General features: G+C 42.2%; 1 protein-coding gene across 2 annotated transcripts in view; it reads right to left on the bottom strand.

Moving 5' to 3' along the window:
• Positions 1–27,258, bottom strand: part of Mlh1 (mutL homolog 1) — a 65,939-nt gene that overhangs the window by 36,165 nt on the left and 2,516 nt on the right. The window contains exons 2-11 of one of the 2 annotated variants that reach the window (XM_048348659.1): positions 26,700–26,790; positions 22,315–22,413; positions 20,307–20,380; positions 16,780–16,852; positions 14,287–14,378; positions 12,812–12,854; positions 12,600–12,688; positions 11,961–12,073; positions 9,290–9,383; positions 6,249–6,402 (exon numbers count right to left, since the gene is read on the bottom strand). In XM_048348659.1, the coding sequence (XP_048204616.1) occupies positions 6,249–6,402; positions 9,290–9,383; positions 11,961–12,073; positions 12,600–12,688; positions 12,812–12,854; positions 14,287–14,378; positions 16,780–16,852; positions 20,307–20,380; positions 22,315–22,413; positions 26,700–26,790 (922 nt within the window). The remainder of the gene's footprint in view (positions 1–6,248; positions 6,403–9,289; positions 9,384–11,960; positions 12,074–12,599; positions 12,689–12,811; positions 12,855–14,286; positions 14,379–16,779; positions 16,853–20,306; positions 20,381–22,314; positions 22,414–26,699; positions 26,791–27,258) is intronic. The other variant, XM_048348660.1, reaches the window with a different exon arrangement.

Raw genomic sequence — 27,258 nt, 5'->3', positions numbered from 1 at the left:
TTTTCCTCACCCCAAAGTAAGAAAGAGATAGATAAAACAAATGGAGAAAATGTCCATGGTTGCTACAAGCTGGAAAAATGGTATATTTGTTTCTTATATTATTAACCTTTATGTATGTTTACAAATACACATAATAAAAAGTAAAATAAAGCAGCAACTTTGTCCAAAAAGGTAATACTTTTCTCAGAGGACAATTAAAACCTTTGTAGTAAGAGTGACGGGGTGGGACAGGAGTCCACCTGCAGTTGCCAGCTTTCTAATAAAGACATCCAATTCAACATCTGAAAAAGTGGCTTCTCTGGAGGCTGGGAATGTGGCTTAGTGGTAGAGTATACATGAAACCCTGGGCTCGATTCCTCAGCACCACATACATAGAGAAAGCCAGAAGTGGCACTGTGGCTCAAGTGGCAGAGTACTAGCCTTGAGCAAAAAGAAGCCAGGGACAGTGCTCAGGCCCTGAGTCCCCCAGGACTGGCAAAAAACAAGAAGTGGCTTCTCTGTATCTTGCCATTGAATTCTTATACCACATTTGGAGGCCCTAGTGAGATCCCAGTGCCAAGGGAGGCACTTGGGTTCCTTGAAGCCATACTGGCAAATGGCCTTGGCAATCCAGGTTGCTAGAGGACAAGGTGCCATCTGAGACAGTACTCAGAGCTTAATGGCTCTTCTGCCGCACTGACAGCCAGGATTGTAGACACCTGACAGGCCACTAAATTTTTTGAAATCAATCTTTTTGGAGTCACTCAGGAATCTTCTGGAGTTCAGAGTAAAAACAACTGTTCCTAATGACATCTAATCCTGGCAACCCCTGGGCAAAATAAGCCAAGTCTCTGGCTAGATAGGGTCCTGCCCCTACTCAGCTTGAAGCAGTTACAGAAGATGCACTTTCATCCATCAACCCCCTCCCCTTAAAAATCAGGGCCTAAAGTTGTTTTTTTTTTTTTTTCCCTTGGCCAGTCCTAGGCCTTGGACTCAGGGCTTGAGCACTGTCCCTGGCTTCTTTTTGCTCAAGGCTAGCACTCTGCCACTTGACCACAGCGCCACTTCTGGCCATTTTCTATATATGTGGTGCTGGGGAATTGAACCCAGGGCCTCATGTATAGGAGACAAGCACTCTTGCCACTAGGCCATATCCCCAGCCCTTGTTTTATTTTTTTAAAGTGAGGCAGGATAGATAAAAATAGGCATGGGAATACAGTAATATGTTCAGACCCCCTTGAGTGTAGAGATCGCACTTACGAGATAGCCTTCTATGTCTGCCCAGGAAATCCTAGCCTTATTGGAGGAACTCTGGTTACCAAAACTTGTCGCCCGGGTACATTGTCCTGGGCATCAAAAAGGGAATTCTACAGTAGTAAAAGGAAATCATGCAGCTGCTGCCACTGTCTGAGATGCCTTAAACACCAGTGGGGCCCCAGCCTGCCACTCAAACCAGCATACTCAGAGGAAGCAACCAGGGGAGCACTGGGAAATAGTTTCACTGAAGTCAAGCCCCTGCCTTAGGTTAACTTAATAATGCTTCCATACTTAAGTCTCTGTAGAACTTGTAGGTAATTTAACAGGAGGCACATAAACAAGCCCACCTTGGATCCTGCCCATCCCTTCCAACCAGGAGATTCTGCTTGGGTTAAGAAGTTCATCAAAGTCAGTCTCACTGCTACCTCAGAGGGACCCCATAGTGTCATCTTGACTAACCCCATCATGATAAAAGTGGATGGGACCCTGGCCTCACTCTATCACACGTAGCTAAAATCTGCTGATTCCAGATGGAAGGTACATACCACTTTGGATCTGCTGAGGCTAACACTCCCCTCGCCCCCCCATTCCCAGGGATTATACTCAGGGCCTGAGCACTTTCTCTGGCTTCTTTTTGCTCAAGGCTAGCACTCTACCACTTGAGCCACAGTGCCACTTCTGGCTTTTTCTATTTATGTGGTGCTGAGGAATCGAACCCAGGGTTTCATGCATGCCAGGCAAGCACTCTACCACTAAGCCACATTCCCAGGCAAGCACTCTACCACTAAGCCACATTCCCAGCCCCTGAAGCTAAGACTTTTCAATCACCCTTTCTAAAGTCAACTCCTTTCCCAGAGCCTTGTGTGACATACTTTCTGTGGTACATAGATTTGTAAACCTTACCCAGCCTGACCTGAGAAAGGATTGCTGGTTATGTTTAAGTTCAAAGCCTCTTGACTATATATGGGTATCAGTTATACTGTGCCACCTTTGACTGCTGGAGGGTCCTTAGATTGCAGTTGGGAATAGCCCAGGCAAAAACTGAAGGGGAACTCTATGCTACTTTAGAAAAAAACATGTTGTTTTTATGCTAATAAAACAGGTCTAGTACAGAACAGCCCCTTTTGTAAACCTTGTTTAAAGTAACTTGGTTAAACTCATGGTCCTAAGGGCCCAATGCAGCCCTCTAATTAAAAAAAGTCAATGACTGGATTTCATGAAATAAGGATAGTGGGTCTAAGTAACCATATCTTGTCCTCACCACTATCTTGGCCCCTTAATGGGTGGTAGGGGCTTTTCACCCAGTTCCAAAAATCCTAGAGGTGAAACAGACCATTCTTTGAACTGTAGATGTATCATGCTGTTCAGCCCCAGGAAAGTTCTGCTTGGGAGAATGCTTGCCCACTATTGTTCCCCTAGATGGTTTGCTTTGCTTAACTCTTTTGTTGGGTTTGGGACCCATCCCATCATGTGGCTTTGTCTTTATAAACTTTGTGCTAACAGCACTTGGGACTTCAGGTCTTTGGGACAGGAGTCTACCTGCAGTTGCCAGCTTTCTAATAAGGACTTCTGCTCCCTCCAAAAAACAACAAAAAGAGTGATAGAGGAGATGACATTGATTGGAACGTATTGCAAACAGTGTGGAAATGGAAGAATAAACTTTCTCTCTCTATAATTTAATTTTTTTTGGCAGTCACGGAACTTGAACTCAGGGCCTGGGCACTGTCCCTGAGCTCTTTTGCTCAAGGCTAGCACTTTTACCACTTTGAACCACATTGCCACTTCAGGTTTTCTGATGGTTAATTGGAGATAAGAGTCTCATGGACTTTCCTGCTTGGGCTGGCTTTGAACCGTGATCCTCCCATCAGAGTCTCCTGAGTAGCTAGGATTACAGGCATGAGCCACTGGTGCCCAGATCACTCTATATAAATAATGCAAACTTAAAAGAAAAAAAAAACTCTTTCAATACATTCACTTCATGTATGCTAATAATATCCACAGGCAGCCTTCAGGAAGTAGAAATTTACATACATACTTTGCAGATAGCAATTTTAAAGTCTAGAAAACATACCCTGTCTAATATGACTAAGTTGGAACAAACAAACTGCAAGAGGCCCTAGAGATCCAAATTCATAAACCAAAAGGCTCTGTAAACCAGAGATTTTGATGTACTAGCTCTGGGAATGAGGTAAGAGGCACAGGGGCAGCAGGATGATAGCTACACAGCCACAAAGTCAAAAGCCAATGTAAGCTGCTATTGGCAGAAAGATCTCCTGCCCACCCACAAGTAATGGAGACAGCACTGTTTGGATTCTATATTCCACAGAGAGGAGCTCAAAGATTGGCATATTGTAACACCAGTGGTATGATTTCTGATCCAGTCTCTCTCTGAGGACATACTAGTCAGGACTCTGCAGATTTCTAGGCCAAAATAAAATGGAAGCTGACTAAATATATTAGACTTATCCAGGATGAGACAAAGAAATACTGAGAATTTCTTTTCCCCGAGCTATAGGACTGACTCCACGATCTCTGATCTTCCTCTCAAACATGGCACTGGACAACCTGCACTCTATGTGGACAATATGCTCTCCATCTTCAAATCTCCTCTCACCAACCAACCTACTTCAAGATCTAGCAATTTGAAACCCTCATCTATTAGTGAATAAAATGACTTCATATGTCTACTTGTCACTTCTTCAAAGCACTGTGGGTTTCTATTACTCCTCTTCAACCTATTTCTGACACTGTGTTCAGAGCTCTTTACAAAATGCAAACCAGAATCTACTGATTTCCCATCATGTTGAAATCTAAACTCTTCTTTTTTTTGCTGGTCCTGAGGCTTGAACTTAGGGCCTGGCCTGGCACTGTCCTTGGGCCTCCCTGTGCTCAAGGTTAGCACTCTACCAATTGAGCTACAGTGACACTTCCAGCTTTTTCTGTACATGCGATACTGAGGAATTGAACCCAGGGCTTCCTGCATGCTAGACAAGCACTCTACCATTAAGCCACATTCCCAGTCTGAAATCTAAACTCTTTATCCTGATGGAAGTCAATTTGACCTCAATACCCATATCCAGGCCCCACACTGCTGCCTCTGGCTATATAAGATGGTGTCTGGGGGATTTCTGACAGGTCCTGCCACTCAAGTGACTTACTGCTTTTTGGGGGAAAAACAGGTAATTCTATAGCAGCTGTGCTCAACCCCAGACCTACTGCACTCAACTTTCAGATCCTCAAACTAGTTCTTTTCAGTTTTTTGTTTTTTTCTTTCAGTTTTGTTTTGTTTTACACCCCAGGCCTTTATCATTGCTGGTCCCCTGCTAGAAAAACTGGTCCATCAGGCCCTCTTCCCTGGCCCAGCTAATTCCTAGTCAGTCTTTGGGTCCCTTCCTTCTCCTCCCTGACTGCCCAAGTTCAGGACAGGATCTCTATCTGCTCCCATGTCCCAGTGTTCTCTCTGTTGGGATGTGCTCTCTAGGTGATGGTGGGCATTTCTGAGAACGCAGGGACCCATGTGGGGGCAATCAGGGCACTCAATGATACCTTCCCCGCAGAGGAGCTCCAATGCATATTTGAAACAGAGGCAGAGTAAGAAGAAAGGGACACTGAGACAAAGTGAGCAATAACAGCAACAGGTAGAAAACCAACAGATGGTGGGTGCCTCTCACCTAAAAGATACTGCTTTAAGAGCTTTGCTCTTGTTAGACACATTGGACATCATAAGGAAATGGATGTCCTGTCTCATCCATACACACTGTAAAACTTGAGCACTTATTACCTCTACAACACCTGAGGCTCATGATAGTATCAGAGACACAGCCAAAGTAACAAGAAATGTGTACTAGTGTCCAGAAAGAACTTTCTTCTGACAGCTTCCTGCTTGTCCCTTTCAGGTCTTACTAGTAGCAACATGTGAATACTCCTTCTATCCAATCAGGACTGGTAACAGCTAAGTCCACAGGGCTAAATCCAACCAACTCCCATCCACATGACTTCCATGTAGGTAACTGTAAATGTCCTTACAGGGGGATGGAGGCATGGTTCAATAGTAGAGTACCTGTCCAGCCAGTGTCAAGGCCTGATCGCAAACCCCAGTACTGCCACAAAAAAATCAAAACGAAGTTCTAATGGAAAACATGTATATGATTGGTAATTTTAAATTTTCTGTGAGATAGGGCCTCACAAAAGCCCACTTCTGCCTGCAAAAACGAGTGTGCTTTAATGGGGATAATACTTCTATTTTTATAGTTCCCAGTGTCTGTTGTGCCTTTAATTTTTAAAATTTTATTGTAAAGGTGATGTACAGAGGGGTTACAGTGACAGCAAGGTAATGAGTACATTTCTTGTCAAACAGTGCTACCCTCTCCCTTGTTTTTCCCACTTTCCCTCCCCACCCTGTGCCTTTAATTTTAAATTTTTGGTAGCTCTGGGCCTCACACTTAGAACCATTCTACCACAAAGCCACATCTCTAGCCTTATCTTGCACTATTTTTGACACAAGGTCTTGCCTCCTATTCAGGCATGTGTCTGGACTATACTGTGGCTATTTTAGGCTTCCAGATATAGCTAGGATGACAGGTGTACACTACATCAGGCTCAGTCTCTTTCACTAAGATGGAGTCTTATGGACTTTTCTGCATGGGCCTGGCCTGGGACTGTGATTTTTTTCTAACCTAGCCTCTCACAAAGCTAGAATGACAGGTATACATTACTACCAGCTATAGGTTGAGAAGGGGTCATGTAAACTTTTCTGCACAAGCTGGCCTAGAATTGCAGTGCCACAGTATCTTCTCACTATGGATGAGCTTCCCAGAACCACAGGATCCCAGAATTGGGAATGGACACTAGAGAACATATTTTCCAACTTGCTTACTTTACAGATGAGAGAAAAAAATGATCAAAGTACTACAGACAAAGCAATAAAGCACAAAAGTCTGGGCTGTCATGTCTGATGGCACATTTCCAAGTGGCAAAAGTCCAGAGAGAAAGCAGAGCTGATGTGCTCTCACCTGGGTGAAGTACATCCTGGAAGAGTTGGAACCTAAGAGTTTGCTTTCAATATGCTGCTGTACCCGCTCCAGGATGCTCTCTTCATGCAGGAAGTGAACTTCGTGCTTTGTGGGGTGTACATTGACATCCACATTCTGAGGGCTGATTTCTAAACTGCAGGAATAAAGAGAAAGGTAATTCCTCAGATTATAAGGGGTGGAAGGGAAAAAAAAAATCTCCATTTGGGGCTAAGTGCAAGTGGTTAAAACACAAAGTCAAACTGGGAAGTTACTGACATCACTTTTCTTTCTTTTTTTTTTTTTTTCCTGCCAGTCACAGGGCTTGGACTCAGGGCCTGAGCACTGTCCCTGGCTTCTTTTTGCTCAAGGCTAGTACTCTGCCAACTTGAACTACAGGACTAATTCTGGCCTTTATTATATATGTGGTACTGAGGAATCGAACCTAGGGCATCATGTATACCAGACAAGCACTCTTGCCACTGAGCCATATTCCCAGCCTGACATTACTTTTCTTTGCTTCAGCTTCATCTGTATTATAAAGTGGACATAACACACTATCTACTTCTCAGATTTATAATGGGGATTAAACTCATGTCAAGTACTTTGCATGCATGTGGCACACTTACTGTGTGGTAGCTGTTATCATCATTCTAGAATTTCTTATGATGTAACCTCAAGCAAGTCACTTAACTTCTCTGGATGCTTTCTCATCTCTACCAATTAGGTAACTAGGAATTTGTCCCCTATGGACGTTTCAGAATTATAGGAGGCCCAAAACATAAACAGATGCAAAGGATCTTTCCTCCATTTAAATGTTAATAGTCAATTCAGAGCCCATACTATCAGTATACTGCCCCCTGCTCTAAGTTCATCTTTTATTCTTGCTCTATGGTAAAGGAATTTTGTGATGTGAAAAACTGTCAGCAGAGGGCGCAGGAGGGAGGTTTCTATGCCATTTTTGGTGCACATGTGGGTCATATTTTTTGTATAGGAGCCAGCAGCATTTGGGTCTTTATTATGGGGGATGGTTGTCTCCAGCAGCCCCTAAAGGTAGTAGTGCTGGGGGCATGCCATCCATTTTTACCTGTTCAGTGAGCTAGAGAATGAGCTTCATTCATTCTCTTTAACAAGGGCTACATTTTTGGCCTGGGGATGAGGCAGAGGGAAGGGTCAAGGGGCTAGTTCCCACATCTGTTCTCCCTATCACTTACCACTTACTATACAACTCCTTATTACTCAAATGTTCTGCTAATAATTCTTTCCTGCTTGTAATTCTTTTATATAAACTTTCCTGTTCTGTTGTCTTCATCTCCTATTTAGACCTTAAGCAGTACAAAACTAGAATGAGATAATATGACCAGTTTATTACCCAAAGGAGTCAATAATTCTATTACTGAATATGAAAACTTCTTTGAACCATGTTTTTTACCCATCCTCCTATTTCAATCATAACTGGAGCAAAGAGAAATTAACTTTCTTTTTGACACAGTTTCTCCTTCTAGGGCTAAGGTTTCAGTGGAAGGAGGGTTAAGGTTTCAGTGGAAGGAGAGCTAAAGTTTCAGTGTAAGGCATTTCAGTATGAACCATGCTCTGCACAAGTAAATATAGCTCTGTTACTAAGAGAATGGTATTTTGTTATGCTGTGATAACAAAAGTCAAGGCTTTTTAAAGACAACCTAGTAGTCGAATAGGAAACAATGGAAAGAGACATCCCATAAATGAACCCCTAGATTGTATTTCCTCTAGGGCAGGACATCTTAATTTTTTAAAACACCTCCTATGGATATGTACAATCTAAGTGCTAAATTATTTATAACTACTAAATTATTTAAAGTAAACTACTGAGCAGTCAAGTGAACAGGCTAACACACAAAACAGAAGACTCTTCATGGGGGAAAACTTTAGCTGTTTCCAGCTTTCTCACTGGCCCCAGTAGAAAGAAAATTCAGAGCCTTCTGAGCACATCTCTCTGCTATACCCATAAGTTGTCTGAAGCAAATTTATTCACTTCCTATCATCCACATAGCAGGGGCCCTCTGTGAAGTTTTACTATGCTAGTGAGTAAAGGAAGGGAAACTGCCTTTTACCTGTGAGAAGAGACAATATTCCTTTGCCAGTAATACACAGAATTTCCTCTGCCTGGGCTATTATCAAGCCCATCTCTTCCACGGAGGAAAAGCTGACATAATTTTTGTTTTGTGCATCTTCTTCCCTCCCTATTCTTTTCTTCCTTTCTCTTTTCTTTCTTTTTTTTTGTGTGTGTGTGTGAGTCAGTCTTGGGGCTTGAACTCGGGGCCTGGGCATTGTCCCTAAGCTTCTTGTGCTCAAGGCTAGTGCTCTACCACTTGAGCCACAGCTCCATATCCAGATTTTTCTAAGTAGTTTGATAGAAATAGAGGTCTCATGGGCTTTCCTGTCCAGGCTGGCTTCAAACTTTGATCCTTAGATCTCAACCTCCTGAGTAGCTATTATAGTAGTAGGAATTATAGATGTGAGTCACCAGCACCCAGACCTCCTTTCTTTCTTTTTAATAAACAATGGTAGAAGAGGGGTTTATTCAAATTAAGAAAATGATAACAGGATTTTATTAACTAGAATTATTTTTGTATTTAGTAAGTGATCTTTTATAAATATACATTTTATATACTTACATAACATAATTTAAGAAACGGAAATAAGCCAACAATTTCATATTCAAACTAATTTTTCGGAATCACTTCTAAATAGGGCCAATAACAGCCCCAGAGAAAATCAAAGAACTCTGTAAGGTCTCATAAGACCTTCCAAAGAAGGAAGGGGAGCTAAGCACTAGTGAGAGGAATAAATCTTCCACACATTTAAAATAGAGACATTCAAAGATATCAGCTTTGGAAGCAAACATGTTAGCAGGGAAGAGGAACCTATTACACTTAAAGCAACTCACTACTTACAGAAGAGTAAGAGTCTATGGGAACTTGAAAACCACTATGTGCCTTTCTAGATGGAGAAGAAGAGTCCTGTCACATGATTCTTAGAGGTTTAACAGTTTGATGCTACATTACCTGAGGTACAGGAATGGGTGGGTGTTTTTGGGCAAATATGCTGCATATACTGTTTCTATGGCTTTTTTCAAGGAAGTTGATTCTACCAGACGATCTAAAAGAAAGCAAAGTAATCAGCTCAAAACCATTGTTAGGGGTGAGGTCCCAGGTGCACATTCATACCAAGCCATGAAACCATCTTGGGAAGAATACCTCCAGAGGGACTGCCTCATCAGAGCTCTGGGAATAAACACTCTCTTCACCTATCACCATGGCCCAGCATCTCATAACTGTGGAACTCTTATAGCCCAAGAAGAAAAGGAGCACTAATTTCTATCCTGCAAGCAGCTCAAATGGATTAGCTTTATCTTCACTGAGCTCCGTAAAAATTATGACCTCAGCTCTCAAATTTTCCATTCTGCAGCGACACACTGGGTACCTATCATACATGCCAACTGCTAGGAGATACCATGCTGGGGAATAAACTAACTCCAGCCCCAAGTTGTCAGCACTATTACAGAAATGTATATGCTAAATGGTGAGAGAAGAGAGCAGTTAACTTTGCCCAGGGAGTTCCAATAGTAGGGTACTATAGTGAGTAATGAAGGATAGGAGTGAGATGTCCAGAATTTTGGGCAGCATAAATATCTGAATTTTATGTCTTAGGTAATTTAGGAAATGACATAGCTGGCCAAATGTCCAGCCCAGAGTGGGAACAAATGGCAAGTAGGCGAGAAGAATCAGGCTTGTGTTGGCCCACCTCTCTGCAGAGGATTGTACTGCTGTTGTACTTTGTAACTGTGTGTCCTTTCTACATAGACTGGAGCAAGTACGAGTATCTGACAAGATAGTGGAAGTGCCTCTGCTAGATCATTTAGGGGCCCTAACACCTAGGTACGCCTACACTTTGTATGACTGAGTGGCAGATGTAGGAATCTGAATTCTCTGTGCTACTGGGAACTTGACATTATAGCAAACAAAACAAAAACTATGAAGTTATTATGACATGCTCGAAAGCAATAAAGATAACATTTAAGATAAAACAAAGCCAGGCACTTATGGCTCACACCTGTATGAGTAAGTGCAAAGTGAGTAAGTTAGTGCAAAGAGCTTGTATGACAAAGATCCATCAGAAACAGACACAGGCCAGTGAGATGACACGCTGTTTTTGCTTGTCTATGCTGTTGCCAAAATGTGTGTTTCAAAGCAGCTATCTTTCAGTTAGAAAAAAAGTAATGAAAAACCATCTTTTCCTTTTCTCTCCCCTTCACTCTCTCCCTCCCCCTTTTTCCTTCCTCCTTTCTTTCCCCTTTCTTCTCCTTCCCTCCCTTTCTCTCTCTTGTTCTTCTTTTCATTCTTTCTTTCCTTTCCTTTAGCTCTCACTCAGTTTGCCCAGAACTGGTACTCTACCACAGGTCTGGTATTCTGTTGGTTAATTGGAAATGGGACTTTTCTGCTCTGGCTGGCTTCGAATCCTCTAATTCTATCTCAGCCTCCTGAGTAGCTAGGATTACAGGTGTGAGTCACCAGCACCAGACCATGAAAAATATTTTCTGACTCTTGTATAAAACAAGTTTTATTTTATATTAGATTTAAATCATTCCTAATAGAGCAAAAAACAGCTGTTATTGCTATAAATGGAAGAGCAGAATATGCCATTTGCAATAGCAAAAGAAACAAAAACTATGAAGTTATTGTAACATGCTCGAAAGCAGTTAAGATAAAGAATGTATAAGATAAAAACAAAGCCAGGCACTCAAGGCTTGTGCCTGTAATCCTAGAGGCTGAGCTCTGAGGACTGCAGTTCAAAGCCAGCCCAGGCAGGAAAATTTGTGAGACCCTGTCTCCAATTAACCACCAGAAAACTAGATGTCTATGTCTCAAAGTGGTAGGTGCTAGTCTTGAGCACAAAAGCTCAGGGACAGTGACAGGCCCTAAATTCAAGCCCAACAAACACAACAAAAAATTAAAAATTAAAAAAAGGAAAATCTCAAGGGCCTTGGTATTCAATTTCTTTAATGAGGATGCCTACTCCCAAGTATCTCTTCCTGTGTATCCTGTTGTGCAATGCCCAGGAGTAGTTCTTGGTCTCTGAAGACCTGATTAGGGCCTGCTTATAAAGACCCTAGTGCCAACAGATACCCTTTTTACCCTTTTCAAAGAATCCCTCTTAAAGTAAAGAAGGCACAGACTGTAATAGTCAGAAATACGCACATATCACAGGGCTGAAGCACAGATTTAAAACAGAAATTATAGATGCTTCCAAATCAAATCAAACATTGGCAAAAGTTTCAATGTGTATAATTAACCTGCAGATTAGAAGGTGGGTACTGTGACTCCTATCTGTAATCTCACTTATGTGGGAGGCAAAGATCAAGAGGACGGAAATTTGAGGCCAGTTTGTGCAAAAAGTTGGCAAGATGGCATCCTGACAAAAAAGCAGGGCATCGTGATATGCATCTGTCACTCTAGTTTTGCAGGAGGTCCTCAGTCCAAGCCAACCTCATAAAACAGGAGACTATCTGAAAAAAGAAGCTAAAAAGGATTGAGGACATGGCTCAAGTGGTACAGAGCCTGCCTAGTCAGTGTAACTCCGAGTTCAAACCTCAGTATCACCAAAACAAAATCTATCAATTAGACATTTTTCCATTCTGTGTGTATATACTTCTCTGCCTAGTTCATTTTCACTTACGGTTGATGAAGAGTAAGAAAATGCACTTCTTCACAGAGTAATTTGCATTGGACACGTAGCCATTCATCTTGAAAGCTAGAGTTTTATCCTCACACTCGACTTCTATCAGTTCTCTGGTTAGAAAAAAAGGAATTTTGAGGTTTTTGAGAGCATAGGAAAATTTAAATGGTATGAGAAGATAACAAAAAAGCTCAGGGGCAGTGTCCAGGCCCTCAGTTCAAACCCCAGGACCAGAACACACAGACACAGACAGACACACACAAATCTGATGCAAGAAAACAGCCTGTATATTGAACTAAAGCAATCTCTTAAGGTACTATACTGATAGATTCCACAGCAGTGCAGTGGAATGATAAATCAAGCCAGCAATGCAAAAGATTTTTTTTTTCTTTTTTCTTTTTTTTTTTTTTTTGCCAGTCCTGGGCCTTGGACTCAGGGCCTGAGCACTGTCCCTGACTTCTTTTCGCTCAAGGCTAGCACTCTACCACTTGAACCACAGCGCCACTTCTGGCCGTTTTCTATATATGTGGTGTTGAGGAATTGAACCCAGGGCTTCATGTATATGAGGCAAGCACTCTTGCCACTAGGCCATATTCCCTGCCCCAAAAGATCTTTTTTATATGTAGGGTATCAACATACCGACTAACCGCATTCCCAAAGATGGAGCGAATATTGTCCACAGTTGTGGCACTGGGTAGTGTTCTGATGTCAGCTACTGTTTCACCTTGCTGATAAAGAGAACAGAGGACACAATGACTTACTGTCTCACAGCCATGACAAATAGACAAACCATTCAAAGTCCTTTTTTCATTTAATAACACAAAACCATCCCCTATAAGTCAAGAACTTACTTTTTTAACTGAAAAGCTAATGCCTGAATTGTGTATTGAATATCTGGAAAAAAAAAAAAGTGGTAAGCAAAGAGTAGCCAAATGACTTCCCCTTTTAGTTAAATAAACTAGCTTATAAGAAAAAGTGATTTACACAGATATGCAAAAAAAGTATCTTGGCACATCTTATTTCACCCATGGAAAGACACACAGATATATCAGTGCTAAATGTGACTTGGTCAAAGCACAGGTTCCTCTCTGCCTAGTAGGCTGATGACTAGACACAAGTCTCTCACCATCATCTTTTATTTTCATGGTGTCTTAAACAGCCTAAGCTGACTCTAGTACATTATAAGAACACAGACCTAACCTCTGCACTCTTCTACTTTCCTCAAAGCCCTCACTACATATTCTTCCTTCCTGCTTTTTCCTGGCCCCAATGTCCTATTCCAGTAACTCAGAGTTTTTTCATGGTTGGTACTTTATGTATTACTCCTCTCTTTGTCTACCAAAATGTATTTATTAAATAGTTTTTCACCTACCACACTTAGAACCAAAACAGTCACCTAAAACTTTATACATAAGCCTGTCACTTTTTTCTTATGGGCATTTTTTTTTTTTTTTTTTTTTTTTTTTTTAGAAATAATGAAAAGGTTAAAACATTCTCATTACAATTCAAAAGTGTAGGTTCAGAGTCCATGCTGGAGCCACTTATAGGAATAAATTAGGTCTACTCTGGGCATAATAATGCTGTTTTTATCTGCTTTATAAAGCCCCTTTCCTTCCAGTAGTAACCTCTAAGCTTCTTTTGGGAAAATATCTTTATCCGTTCCACCTGTCATGTACTTTAAGTCTGATGTGCAGGAAATCTCCCAGAGCTCCTTGCACATGATCATGTGACCCAAGCCAGGCCAATTAGATGTACTCGCCAGAGCAGTCAGGAAAAAATAAAAACAGTAATAGGATCATGAACTTAAATCCTGAAAAGGCATCCTGGTGCTTGTCTTCCTTGAGGAACAATTATTCATACTTCTTCCTCTTTGGAAATTCTTACCCTTCCAATAAATTTCCTTTCCATTCAAGCTACTTGAGGTCAGTTTACTGTTTGTTACCAAAGAAGCTTGCTGACCTAGAGACTGACTGACTGCTCCTTCCTAGGGATATGAAAAAACACTCAGGATGAATGAACCTGAATGGAACAGTATATAAAGCTAGTGTTTCTATCTGAATCCAGGTCATAACTGTTTTTTGTGTGTGTGTGCTGGACTAGGACTTGAAATCAGGACCTAGACTAGAGGCTTGCTGCTTCTGAGTAGTTAGGATTATAGCTGTGATGTATGGTTTTTCTTCTTATTTTGTTTTATTTTTTTGCTGATCCTGGGGCTTGAACTCTGGGCCTGGGCTCTGTCCCTGAGCCTTTTCTTAATTCTTGAGTGCTGGAACACTTTCCTTTGGTAACAGAGCTCAGAAGCCCACTCCCAGATTTTAGACAGTACCTGCCAACAACTTCCAAAATTTTGCCGTATTCTTCACCAGGATTTTTTAAAGCTTTCCTCCTTGTGGTTATGTTGTAAAAAAGGTCCTCCACCTGAAGAGAAGATTGATTGGTCTTGTAAACCCATGGCCCATGCTAGTTGTGAATCTAATGCTACTTACACACAGCACACTTCTAAATACTAAATGTAGGAGGGGCAAAGGACAGAGCAGCATTAACAAAAGAGTGGAAACATACTGCCTCCTCTAGTCACTCACTGATTTCTCAAATAGGCAACAGGCTAGCTTTGTGTCATGTTCTCTGCTTTGTGGTAAGAATATAAGGATAGATGTTAAGGCACAGTCTTGCTCAGACAAATAGTTTAATGAGACCCACATGTAAAATTATAATAATAATTACAATGTTACATGGCATTCAAAGATTTTTTGGGGGGCTGGGGATATGGCCTAGTGGCAAGAGTGCTTGCCTTGTATACACTGAGGCCCTGGGTTCGATTCCCCAGCACCACATATACGGAAAACGGCCAGAAGTGGCGCTGTGGCTCAAGTGGCAGAGTGCTGGCCTTGAGCAAAAAGAAGCCAGGGACAGTGCTCAGGCCCTGAGTTCAAGGCCCAGGACTGGCCAAAAAAAAAAAAAAAAAAGATTTTTTTTTTGGGGGGGGGAGGTGGTACAGGGGTTTCAACTCAGGGCCTCATGCTTACTATACAGGTGCTCTATCATTTAAGCTACTCCACTACTCCCTTTCTGTGTTTGACTATTTCCAATACAGAGTTTTGCATTATGATCAGTCAGCCTGGACTGGAGCAAGCCACTGCACCTAGCCATTGTGCTTCCTCTGTAACTTGGAAGTAAAAAGTGTGTGCCACCACACCAAGCCACTGGTTGATGTGGAGTCTTTCAAACTTTTATGCCTAGTCTGGAATTAAATAAATAGCAAGCTCCTTATTTTCACTCTCTAAGTCCCTAGGATTATAGGCTTGAGCCACTGTGCTCTACTCAAAGATATGCGTGCTTGAACTCAGGCCCTAGGCACTGTCCCTGAGATTTTTTGTTCAATACTACTAGTGCTGTACCACACTTAGCCACAGCTCCTCTTCCTGTTTTCTGGTTGTTAACTGGAGATAAATGTTTCACAGACTTTCCAGCCTCATCTGGCTATGAACCACAATCCTCAGATCTCAGCCTCCTGACTAGCTAGGATTACAGGTACTAGCCACCAGTGCCTGGCCTCAAAAACACTTTTAAAATAAATAAAATACAAACTAATTTGGACTTCTTAGAAACTACACTGTGGTCACCCCAGTAAGGCTCCCTCTTAACAAGCACTGGGAACACACACTGTCTCATGCACACCTGGGTCTTAGAGAGGTTAAAGTGAGGCCAGGCAGAGTGAGTTCAATCTCTGCTCCCAAGAAAGAAAACAAGCTAAGCTAAGCTAAGATAATGTGTATTCCAGCTGGGGTAGGGGAGGACAGGATGCACAACATGACAGTAAAAGAGCACTTTGTGGGATCACAGAATGTAAAGATCACAAAACACTATAGAAATAAAGCAGCATGATAGATTTCCTCCCAACTAATGAATGACACACTCCATACCCTCTGAGGCAGGTGAGTAGGTTGTCTTTGTTTCATTTAGATAGGAAAACTGAAAGAGATATTAAGTGTCTGGCACTGGACATGCAACTACTAAGTCAAAAGACTGTGACTCGGGCTGGGGATATGGCCTAGTGGCAAGAGTGCTTGCCTTGTATACATGAGGCCCTGGGTTCGATTCCCCAGCACCACATATACAGAAAACGGCCAGAAGTGGCGCTGTGGCTCAAGTGGCAGAGTGGTAGCCTTGAGCAAAAAGAAGCCAGGGACAGTGCTCAGGCCCTGAGTCCAAGCCCCAGGACTGGCAAAAAAAAAAAAAAAAAAAGACTGTGACTCCACTACTCATCTTCTGGATCAATATTGTTTTTTTAGTGCCACCAACTATTCCGTGAGTAATTGGCCACACCAGTAAAGAATCTTTCAGCCCTTTACAAAACATAAGATGCTAGATAGGCTGCCATGCCACAAAACCCAATAATCATTTTTAATGCTTACAGCCTTGTGTCTTGGGGTTTCTATTAACTAGCAAAAGCTCTTTGTGTGAGTCTGTGTATGTGTTACATGCAAATGTTCGTACTGGGGCTTGAACTCAGGGCCTACGTGCTGCCCTTAACTTTTTTTTGCTCAAAGGTAGTGTGCTACCATTTGAGCCATAGCTCGACTTCCAGCTTTCTGGTAGTTAACTGGAGATAAGAATCTCATGGATTTTTCTTCCCAGGTTGGCTTCAAGCCATGACCCTCAGATTTTACCTTCCTAAGTAACTAGGATTACAGGTGTGAGCCACCAGTGCCTAGCTAATGCTAATTTTATTATTACCCCAGAGCCACTTATATTTTCCTGTTTTAATATTTATACAAAGCTCTTTTTCAGGCTTCACATTCCCACAAACTACTCTTACCGTGATCTGGGTACCCTGGTTGCCTGCACATGGTTTAGGAGGTGCCTGCAGCTTTCCATCTGAGTAACTTGCTCTAAGCAGAAAACATACAAGATTATTAATAACAGAACAGAAATACAGACTTATCAAGATAAACAAAAACATACCATTATTGGCATAACTGAAATAAAACCATATTATAGATATTGTCTTAATTACCATTTTACTTTTCTACTACTTCCATAATCATTCTACTTTTACCAAAGTAAAAAACCAATTTAAATAACTAAATTTAAAAAAATCCTGCTCTTCTAGCAAGTCTTGCTGTTTAGTTCCTGATTGCTAAGCTAATAAATTTTGCCATTGCCTAGTATAACGGTAAATTTTTCAGTAATTCTGCAATCATTTGTTGAGGAACTATGACCTCTCAATATGACCAGGCTATGAGGCTTTGGTAATAACAAATGGTCTTAAAAAGTTCTTGACACAAGGCAAGGGAATAGTGTTACCTAAAGTGTAATGTATCAAGTATTCTAACAAAGGAGCCAATCATTCAGCTTTGGTGAAGTAGGCATATGTGACTGGGGCTTTAGGGAGGGAGTTTCAGGTAGAGACCACAGGAAGGACCATTTAATACTGAAAGAAAAGAAAAACTGTATTCCAGCAACATGGCTGGGAATGTGTACAGAAAAGGAGATGGGAGGCCCGGGGGCACAGTGGAAGTCCCTGCATAACAAGCTGGTAGCTCTCAGGCAGACACCACAGGACCCGGGCAGCAGGAGTGGATGATATCAAAGCCACGAAATATCCCAGGCTATCTTGGAAGCCATAACTCACAACTATTTCCCTGTTTGTGATCCCTGTTTGTGATCTGTATCTATCCCCCCTAAGTCTCAGCATCAGGACTCCTAGCACCAGTGCTGCATACTCTGAACCGGCCCCCTTCTGTAACTCCACTCATCTGTGGAGTGGGCACACCGACAGGCCTGCCCTTTGCTTTGCACGGTAACTTACAATGTATATGGTAACAAACTGTTCTCTAGGAGCCCGCCGGGGGCGGCGGCGGCAGCGGCGGGGCCGGCTGCGGCGGGAGAAGCTGCGGCGGTAGGACGTGCGGCGGATGAACCTGCGGTGGCTGCACTTCAGGGTAAGGGTTGGGGTCGGGGCTGGGGCGGGATCCGGGGCCGGGGCAGGAGCAGGGGCAGCACATGGCGTCCACTGCAGGTTGAGAACCCGGTGGCAGCAGGTTCTGCCACACACCGGCCGCCCTGACTGGGGCTCCGGTGGCTCCAATGGTGGTTCCAATGCCGCCCCTCGCCCTTAGCCTGGGCGGTGGGGGGCCGGGGCGGTGGCTCGGAGGTGGCTGGCACTAAACAAGCTCTGGAGGGGCTGGTCCCCTGCCATGCCACCCTTTGTATCCCCATTCTATGACGAAATAGGAATCTAGCTCATGAGTTCTATGAGGACACAATCATCCCCAAGTATGCGCAGGCCAAGCTGAGGTGGTTACCTAAGATCCTTCCCCTTCCCTCGAACCCTCCCGGGTTTCCTCGTGATCCTCTAGAAGTGTGAGGTTGGTGGGTGGCAGACTAACCCTCCCGGGTTTCCTCGTGATCCTCTAGAGGTGTGAGGTTGGTAGGTGGTAGACACGGGCACCCACTGTCCCAGCAAGGAAATCCCAGGATCAAGACCTGGCTTCCACCGAGGAGGTCCAGGCTGTAGCCACAAGCCTGAATAAATTCGCTTGGCCTAGAACTTTCAGCTATGAGCCAGGCAGTCCTCTGGTGTTAACTGGGCAATGGGTTGTTTGTAAGCAATGAGAGGTTGGTGGCTGTGGAAGGTTAATGGCAGAGTTACCAGTCCACCCTCCCAGCAGCTCCTGCAAGAAGCATGGCAGGCCATATGCTGGTAAGGAATGCCTAGTTCTTTGCCTGGCTTGCATTCTTCTAAGCTTGCCTGGGACCCAGCCCTGCTAGCAGCTACTGGGGGGTGGGGTTGGGGGGGAGGTGGGGAGAGGGGCTGAACTCAGTGGAAACCTCCTTTCCCTTAATTCTCTTACCCCACTAAGTGGGAGCATTTCAGCTGTTTGCTGGATTCCTCCCATGTAGGACAGAGGTGGGGCCAGCATCAGCTTGATTCTTCCTGCCTATTGGCCATTTGTTTGCATTCTGGGCTAGACAGTTGACCAGCTGTTAAGAGGAATGAAGACTGGTATTGGGAGGCTTTTCCCTCAGGCAGGGCTGGGCTGATCCTTCCCCACCACAACCATTTGTTGACCTCCCCTCAGTTAAGAGGACAGCCAGGGTCAGGACAGGGTGTAGATACCTGTGCCCATGGTGGAGGTGCCTCAAGCCACCTATTCTGTCTAATTCCCCTTACGTTTCCACCAGCCCCTTCTCTCCAGTTTGGGAGGGACCATTTAATGGTAAAAAACAACACACTAGGGCTGGTGTCCTGGGGTGTAAGGTGCCAGTCACCCTTCCCTTAAAGCATCCTCACCCCTGCAGGATCAGTCAAGGAAAAGTACTAGAGCTTCCTGCTTAGCAGGGAAGAAAAGAGGGAGAAAAAACATAAAAGAATTTTTTTTTCTTTTACTTACTGTGCAAGCTTTGTGCTTCTAGATAGTGGAAAATGGCTTGAGGAGGGTGCTCCTCAGTATAGAAAGACATCATTTATTCGATTTCAATAAAATTATTTGTAGACTGTGCAAAATGAAAAGTTTTAAAAATTCTGTCTGCATGCTTATGCGTATGCTTTTTTCCCTCTTTTTGTTCTTGTTTTGACCTGAATTAGGTATTACCTGACTTCAACTAGTGAACAGCCAGTGCTTATAAAAACAAAGGTATGATTCTGACATAAGTCTTATTTTTGCTCTGTTCCAAGGCTACTCATCAGTCTCTGGAAAAAGTGCCAGCACAACTGCCAATAAGCAGTCATTTACTGAAGAGAAAACCCGCCCAGCTATGCAGAAGTTGGGGTAGGAGTTGGAGGGGACTGGTAGCTTAGGGGGCAGCTGATGCTGAGTCTTCAGCACCTTACCCATACATAGTTCTATAATCAGCCCAAAGGGATAACCTACTGAAGGGCAAAGGGGTAGAAATAACACCAGTTGCTACCTACATATAATAAATATTTAGCTAGATTCTTGGCAAGTTACATCTTTTCAGAAGCCATGAAGTAAGACTATCACCTAATAGTCATCCCTGTGGATTATCAATTTATCCATGGGAAGGAAAAAGCACTTAATCAAAATCTCAACCAAAAATAGATTACACTAATATTTAGGTAGTATTACACTGAGATCAAGCATAAAGTATTTAGAAGTAAGTACTAGGCTGGGAATATGGCCTAGTGGCAAGAGTGCTTTCCTCGTGTACATGAAGCCCTAGGTTCGATTCCCAAGCACCACATATATAGGCCAGAAGTGGTGCTGTGGCTCAAGTGGCAGAGTGCTAGCCTTGAGCAAAAACAAGCCAGGGACAGTGCTCAGGCCCTGAGTCCAAGGCCCAGAACTGGCAAAAAAAAAAAAAAAAAAAAAAGTACTGTACCTGTATGCACACTTCCCATCAGCTGTTTTGGTTGTAATTGTAACATGTGCTACATGGCTTATGCTGGCCAATGCCTGGGGAAAAAAGAAAATGGGATGAAAGAAAACTTATGGACTGTGTCATCCACTGTCACCTCCTCATCAATGGGTTATCCAAACTACCTTTCACTCTATATTAACATGTGTCAACAATAAGCACTTTTATATTTTTTTAAAAGGATAGAAAATGGGGTCTATAGCATAAACACTAGAACAAAGGCAAAATACACATTTAAAAACACCAAAGGAATCACACCAAACCTTACTGTGTTAACTGCTTTCCATTACTATAACAAACACCTAAGTTGATCAACTTACAACAAAAAAGGTTATTTTGGCTTCTCTCTAAAAAATAACTAGGTAGGCCAAGTGAAACACCTTTATTTCAAATCTCAATACTGGAAAAAATATTTTAAAACCAGTGACTATATTTTCATTCTACTACCCAAACTGTTTTCCTTTGGGATGTTATGCCTTTCATCTCACAAGGATACTATTATGCAAAGATACAACTCTACAGCTGAGCTAGGATACTGTCTGTCTGACAGCATACAAACACCAAGACAGCTTCGGTTTATTAAAAGGGACATAGCTCTGTTTGGGAGGCAGTATTGCTTGGGCCCAGGAATTTGAAATCAGCCTGTGCAATATAGTAAGATCCTGACTTGAACAAAAAAGGAATGACTTGGGTTTAGAGATAATTTGCTCATAGCTTGATTTCCTCTGTTTATATAATTTTCATCATTAAGAAATATAAATAAACTGGGCACTGATGGCTCATGCCTGTAATCCTAGCTACTCAGGAAGCTGAGATCCGAGGATCATGGTTCAAAGCCAGCCTGGGCAGGAAGCCTGTGAGATTCTTATCTCTAATGAACTATTTAGAAAGAGCTGGAAGGGGTACTGTGGCTAAGTGATAAAGTGCTAGACTTGAGCACAAAGGGGCTCAGGGATAGCACCCAGTCCCTGAGTTCAAGCCCCAGGACTGGCAAAAAAAGAAAGAAATATAAATGCCTTAGTGACTCATGTGAGGAAGAACATTAAGTATGCAGAGAAGGCCAATACTATATCACAGAGGAAGGAGAGAATATCACAACACATGGCACAGCAGATGGTCCTCCTGCTTCAGGGGCCTTTTCACTGGCAGAACAAGTAGAAAGGAACACTGACTCAAGTAAAAGTGCCTGGGTTCATTTCCTTCTGCCCACTGTCATGTTTTTCAATTACTCAGCATCAGTTTCCTCACATAAAACAGGGCAAAGATAGAACCTATGCTATTACCAAGAGAAAGAGCTAATACAGAGTGCTGACAACCCTAGTTGGCACGAAGAAATCTCTTAATAAATCTTCCTAATATTTTCTTTGTCTATAGCTCCTATTCCCTCCCCCTAAACTCCTTGCAGCTTACATGTTCAAAGTCTTCTGTCAGGTAGGGTTGTTGTTTTTTTAAGTCAGGGTTTGGACATGGGGACTTTAAACTCTCTGGGCTTTCTTGCTCACAACTGAGGCTCTACCACTTGAGCTATACCTCCAGTCTGGCATTTTGAGTATCACCAACTTTTCTGCCTGAGCTGTCTTTGAACCTTGATCTTATCTCAGCCTTCTGAGCAATGAGGATTAATTGCTATATCATCTACCATACTTTCTTGTCCTTTGTATTTTCTATATATTAGTCATTAGACCTAATCTAATCACATTTGATTTTTTTAATAGGAAAGCTTCATAGCTGGTGTTCAGTACTTCTATCAAGAGACCCATAATACCCAGGATCCTATAAAATAATTTGTGATAATGTATAATGAATTTATGAACAACTCTCAATTCATAAATTAGAATGCTAAATTTAATGAACTTCAAAGTTGATATATTTAACAAGAATGTCTAATTTCATTTACCTCTGTTGAGAAATATTTGCTAACAAATGATACTGTCATCACAAGATTTACACATTCCTTTAAACTTGAGCTTACCTCACCCCGAAAGCCATAGGTAGAAATACTAGCTAGATCCTCAAAGGACTGTAATTTACTTGTTGTGAATCTCTCACACACAATGTCCAGATCTTCTTTCTATAGGATACAAAAAAAGAGTAATAGTTATTCAATTCCCTAAATCTTTCTGAATTTCCATTTCACTGATTTAATCCAGTAAGAAATTCTCCTTGGAGAAGAATTTACAAATTAACAGTAATTTCTCATTTGGTATCTATTCACTACACTGTCACATGGTCCTTACTTTCTTCCTTTACCAAAAGAAAAAAAAAGAAAAGAAAATTGGCTTTTATTAGTGATGAGGGGGGAGTGTTTCATTGTTACATCTCTACACATTTACACCATATTCTAATCAATTCACCCCCTCTATCACGCTCCCTGTCTACCCCCCCCCCAAAAAACAGTATCTCCAACATGTTTACTTGTTTTGTTTTCATAGTTGCAAGTAATCTATTTGAACAGTTTTCAATCTCCTTTCTCCTCCTATTAGCACACCTCTTCCTGCTATTCTACACCTACCTACAAAGTCTATTTTCCCCACTTCTCCTTTGGTCATAAGCTTTTGTTGTTTCTCTATGCTGCCCTCATAGATTTACCATGTGTTACAAAGTTATTCACTTTCTTTTTCTGTTCTCCCCTCTTTTTTCCTTTCTTTTTCTTTTATTCCAACTATACTGGGGCTTGAAATGAAGGCCTCTGGTTCTCACTCAGCTTTTTCACTTACAGCTTGACACTCTACCACTTGAGCCACACCTCCAATTCCATGTCCTTCCTTTCTAATAGTTGTTCCTTTCCAGTGCCATTACTGTTTCTACCTCATATCACCACTCCTGACACTGGAGTAACCCAGTACTTCATCCTTACACCTTTCCTCTATCCATACTCTCCTCACCATCTCATTTAGTTTTATGCAAGGCCTGGCTTATAGCCTTCTCTAAAATTAGAAACCCTGGGCTGGAGGCTGAGGGTGAGGCTCAGTGGTATTACACCAGCCTAGCAAGTGGGAGGCCCTGATATCAAATGCCAGTACTGCCAAAATGAAACAAAACAAAAAACCTGGGCTGGGGCATGACTCAAATTGTAGAACACCTGCCTAACAAGCACAAAGCCATGAGTTTAAACCCCAGTACTGGCAAAACAAACCAAACGAAAAACTGGTAAGCTTTGTTTAAGAATCTACTAAGGAGGCTGAAGTCTCAGGACTACCATCTGAAGCCAGCCCAGGTAGTCAAATCCATTAGACTCATATGCCTTAGCTCCTGAAGTAGAGCTGGTAGGTCAAGTGGTAGAGTGCCATCCCTGAGTGAAAAAGCTGACGGAAAGCATGATGCCCTGAGTTCAAAGTTCAGTACCAACACACACACACACACACACACACACACACACACACACACACTCTCTCTCTCTCTCTCTCTCTCTCTCTCTCTCTCCCCCTCTCTTTCTCTCTCTCTCTCTCTCTCTTTCTTTCTCTTTCTCTCCCTCCAGGTTAACTTTTTAAAGTTTAGTAAAATATATGTAATAAAACTTTCATCTTAGCCATTAATTTTTCTCCCTACATTGAATCCCTGTACTCACTATACAGTGACACTAGATTCTCCCTCTTCCCCCCATCCATGTCAGTCTACTTTGTCTCTATGAATTTGGCTACTTTAGGAACTTCATATAACAGGAACCAAAGTATTTGTACTTTTGTGACTGATTTATTTCACTTAGTATGTCTTCAAAGTGATTCCAGGTTGAAGCACATATCAAAACTTCATTCTTATTTAAGGCTCAATATTGTGTGTGTGTGTGTGTGTGTGTGTGTGTGTATCAGTTTATTCATCCACTGATTGACCATGGTTGCTTTTACCCTTTGGCTATTATAAATAATACCGTTATGAATATAAAATGCAAATGTCCACTTAAGTGTCTGCTTTCATTTTTTGCACATATAGACAGAAATGGAATTGTTGGAACATATAGTAATACTAAAGTCTGAAACATCACCATACCATTTGCCGTAATGGTAACACCATTTTATATTGCCATCAGCAATTTCTTTACCTTCTCACCAACAACTGCTATTTTATTTTATTGATAACAGCTATCCTAATGGGTGTGAAGTGGTACCTTATTGTTGTTTATATTTGCATTTCCCGTGATTTTTTTATAGTATTAAAATGTGGTGAATCTGAGATCTTTACCTACAAGCCTCTCCACTGCACTCCAGACACAAGCACATCTTTAAAAGGCATCTTAAATTTATACACCCACAAATGAACTGCTTACTCTTCCCCTAAACCAGTTTCTTCCATAATATTTCCCATCTTGGTACATGGCAATTCTCCTTTTTTGGTCGTGGGGCTTGAACTTTGGGCCTGGGCACTGTCCCTGAGCTCTTCATCTCATGGCTAAGGTTCCACCACTTGAGGCACAGCACCACTTCTGGTTTTCAGGTGGTTAGTTGGAGATAAGAGTCTCACGGGTCTTTCCTGCCCAGCTGGCTTTGAATCTCAATCCTCAGATCTCAGCCTCCTGAGTAACTAAGATTACAGGCATGAGCCACTGATGCCTGAAAGCAATTCTTTTTATAATTTATACAGGGGAAGAGCCTGAAATCATTGATTTCTCCTTTCACACCCTACACCAGCAAATTCTGAGTGCTCACTGCCTTCAGATTTAACTCAGGATCTCAGAGCTTACTGCATCTATACAGTTTGCAATCAAACTAGTGCCAGGCATTATCACTACCCTGACTTCTGGCAGTCTATTTTTCATATAGAAGGTCGCTTTATAAAACTCACCAAATTGGGGCTGGGAATATGGCCTAGAGGCAAGAGTGCTTGCCTCATATACATGAAGCCCTGGGTTCAATTCCCCAGCACCACATATACAGAAAATGGCCACAAGTGACGCTGTGGCTCAAGTGGCAGAGTGCTAGCCTTGAGCAAAAACAAGCCAGGGACCACTAGTGCTCAGGCCCTGAGTTCAAGGCTCAGGACTGGCAAAAAACAAACAAACAAAAAAACAACCTCACTGAATCATGTACTATTTTGCTTAAAACCCTGTAGTTGGCCAAGGGCCAGTGGCTTGGGAAGCTGAGCTTGGAAGGATTGTGGTTTGAGGCCAGCCTGGGCAGAAAAGACCCTCTTGTCAACTGAGTGTAGAGTATAATTCCATATACCTGTTGTCTCATGACAAAGTCTAAAATACGCAAATCAGCTTCTGGGCACATAACTGGCCAGAAGAGAGAGCCTATACCTGGGCCAGGAGCAAGAACTTACCTAAAAAATAACTAGTCAGGGCTCGGAATGTAGCTTAGTGGTAAAGTGCTTGCCTAGCATGCATGAAGTCCTATGTTCCACTCCTCAGTACCACATAAACAGAAAAAGCTGGAAGTGGTGCTGTGGCTCAAGTGGTAGAGTACTAAACTTGAGCACAGAGAGGCTCAGAGACAGTGCTTTGGCCCTGAGTTCGAACCTCAGGAATGGCAAAATAAATAACAAAAAAAAGCTAGAGGTTGGGCTGGGATGTAGCTCAGTGGCAAAATACTTACCTAGCAATTGCAACATCCTGGGTTTGGTTCCCAGTACCAAAAAAAAAAGGGGGGGGGGGAAGAAAAACAAGATGAAAAAAGGCTAGAGGTGAGGTGTGGTTTAGCAGTAGAGTACCTACCTACCTAGCACAAGGCTCAAACTTGAACATCCCAGTACTGGGAGGGAAAAAAAAAGCCCTCTAGCAGTATCCTCAAATGCTATCTCATTATAATCACAGTTAAAGCTAAAGATTTTACTAATTCCAAAGATTTCCGCAAGGTCTAGTATGTTCTCTCTCAGTCTTCCTCTCCTGTTACTCTTTTTTTGCTCTTCCTGCTGGCCTCCTTGTTGATCTTTAAGCAATTCAGACATGATTCTACAATTTCATGGCTTTTGCCTTTATTGTTCTCTCTGCCCAGGACACTCATCCTTTAACAGTCCCATGATTGGCTCCTTAATCTCCAGCAGTACTCCCTTAAATAACATATTCATATTAAACCCTTCCAAGCACTGAAACTGCACCCGACTCTAGTCCCCATGCTACTTGACATGCTATTTATCTTGTGCCTGTTTATTGTTTTTATCCCATTACTAAAATGGAAGCACCAGAAGTGAAAGGATTTTTATCTATTTTATTTATTGCTATATCCCATAAAGTGTCCACCATAGAATATGTACTCAATATATAATAACTGTTAGTGTTGAATTTTTCAGTCAGCAATTCCAATCTGCAAAAGCCTATAGTTAACAAAATAGGAAAATTCTGCTTTTTCCTACGGAACACACAGACATCATACTTTCCCCCTAAAGCACACAAACCTCCTGCTCCTCTGAAGTTTTACTTACCCTAATCCCAGTGCCATTGTCTTGGATCTGAATCAACTTTAGGCCTCCTTCTTTAACAACCACTTGAATACTTGTGGATTTTGCATCTAAACTGGCAAAAGAGAAAATATTTTATCAGTCTGTACCTACTTTAGTATACACAGTTAATAAAGAACCAAGGAAGAATAACAAACTCCAAATAAATAAAGAAGTATACAATTAATATGTATTCCTTTTTCTTACAGGTTCAATGTCTACATTGTTTGAGTTTAAATATTATGTATGAGAAGGGAAGAACAACTATCATTTCCAAGAGAACACTTAGCATTATTTCTGTCCGACTAGGCTGGGCACTGGTAGCTCATACCTGCAATCCTAGCTACACAGGAGGCTGAGAAAAGAGGACAGTGGTTTGAAGGCAGCCCAGGCAGTAAAGTCTGTGAGACTCTTATTTCCAATTAAGCACCAAAAAAAAAAGACAGAAGTGGAGCTGTGTCTCAAGTGTTAGAGCACTAGCCTTGAGCACCAAAGCTCAGGGACAATGCCCAGGCCCTGAATTCAAGCCCCAGTACTGCCTCCC

This window comes from Perognathus longimembris, chromosome 6 (genome assembly GCF_023159225.1).
Source record: "Perognathus longimembris pacificus isolate PPM17 chromosome 6, ASM2315922v1, whole genome shotgun sequence".
Classification (NCBI taxonomy): Eukaryota; Metazoa; Chordata; class Mammalia; order Rodentia; family Heteromyidae; genus Perognathus; species Perognathus longimembris.
Note: the sequence above shows the minus strand (reverse complement) of the source record. Positions and strands in the feature narration are given on the sequence as shown.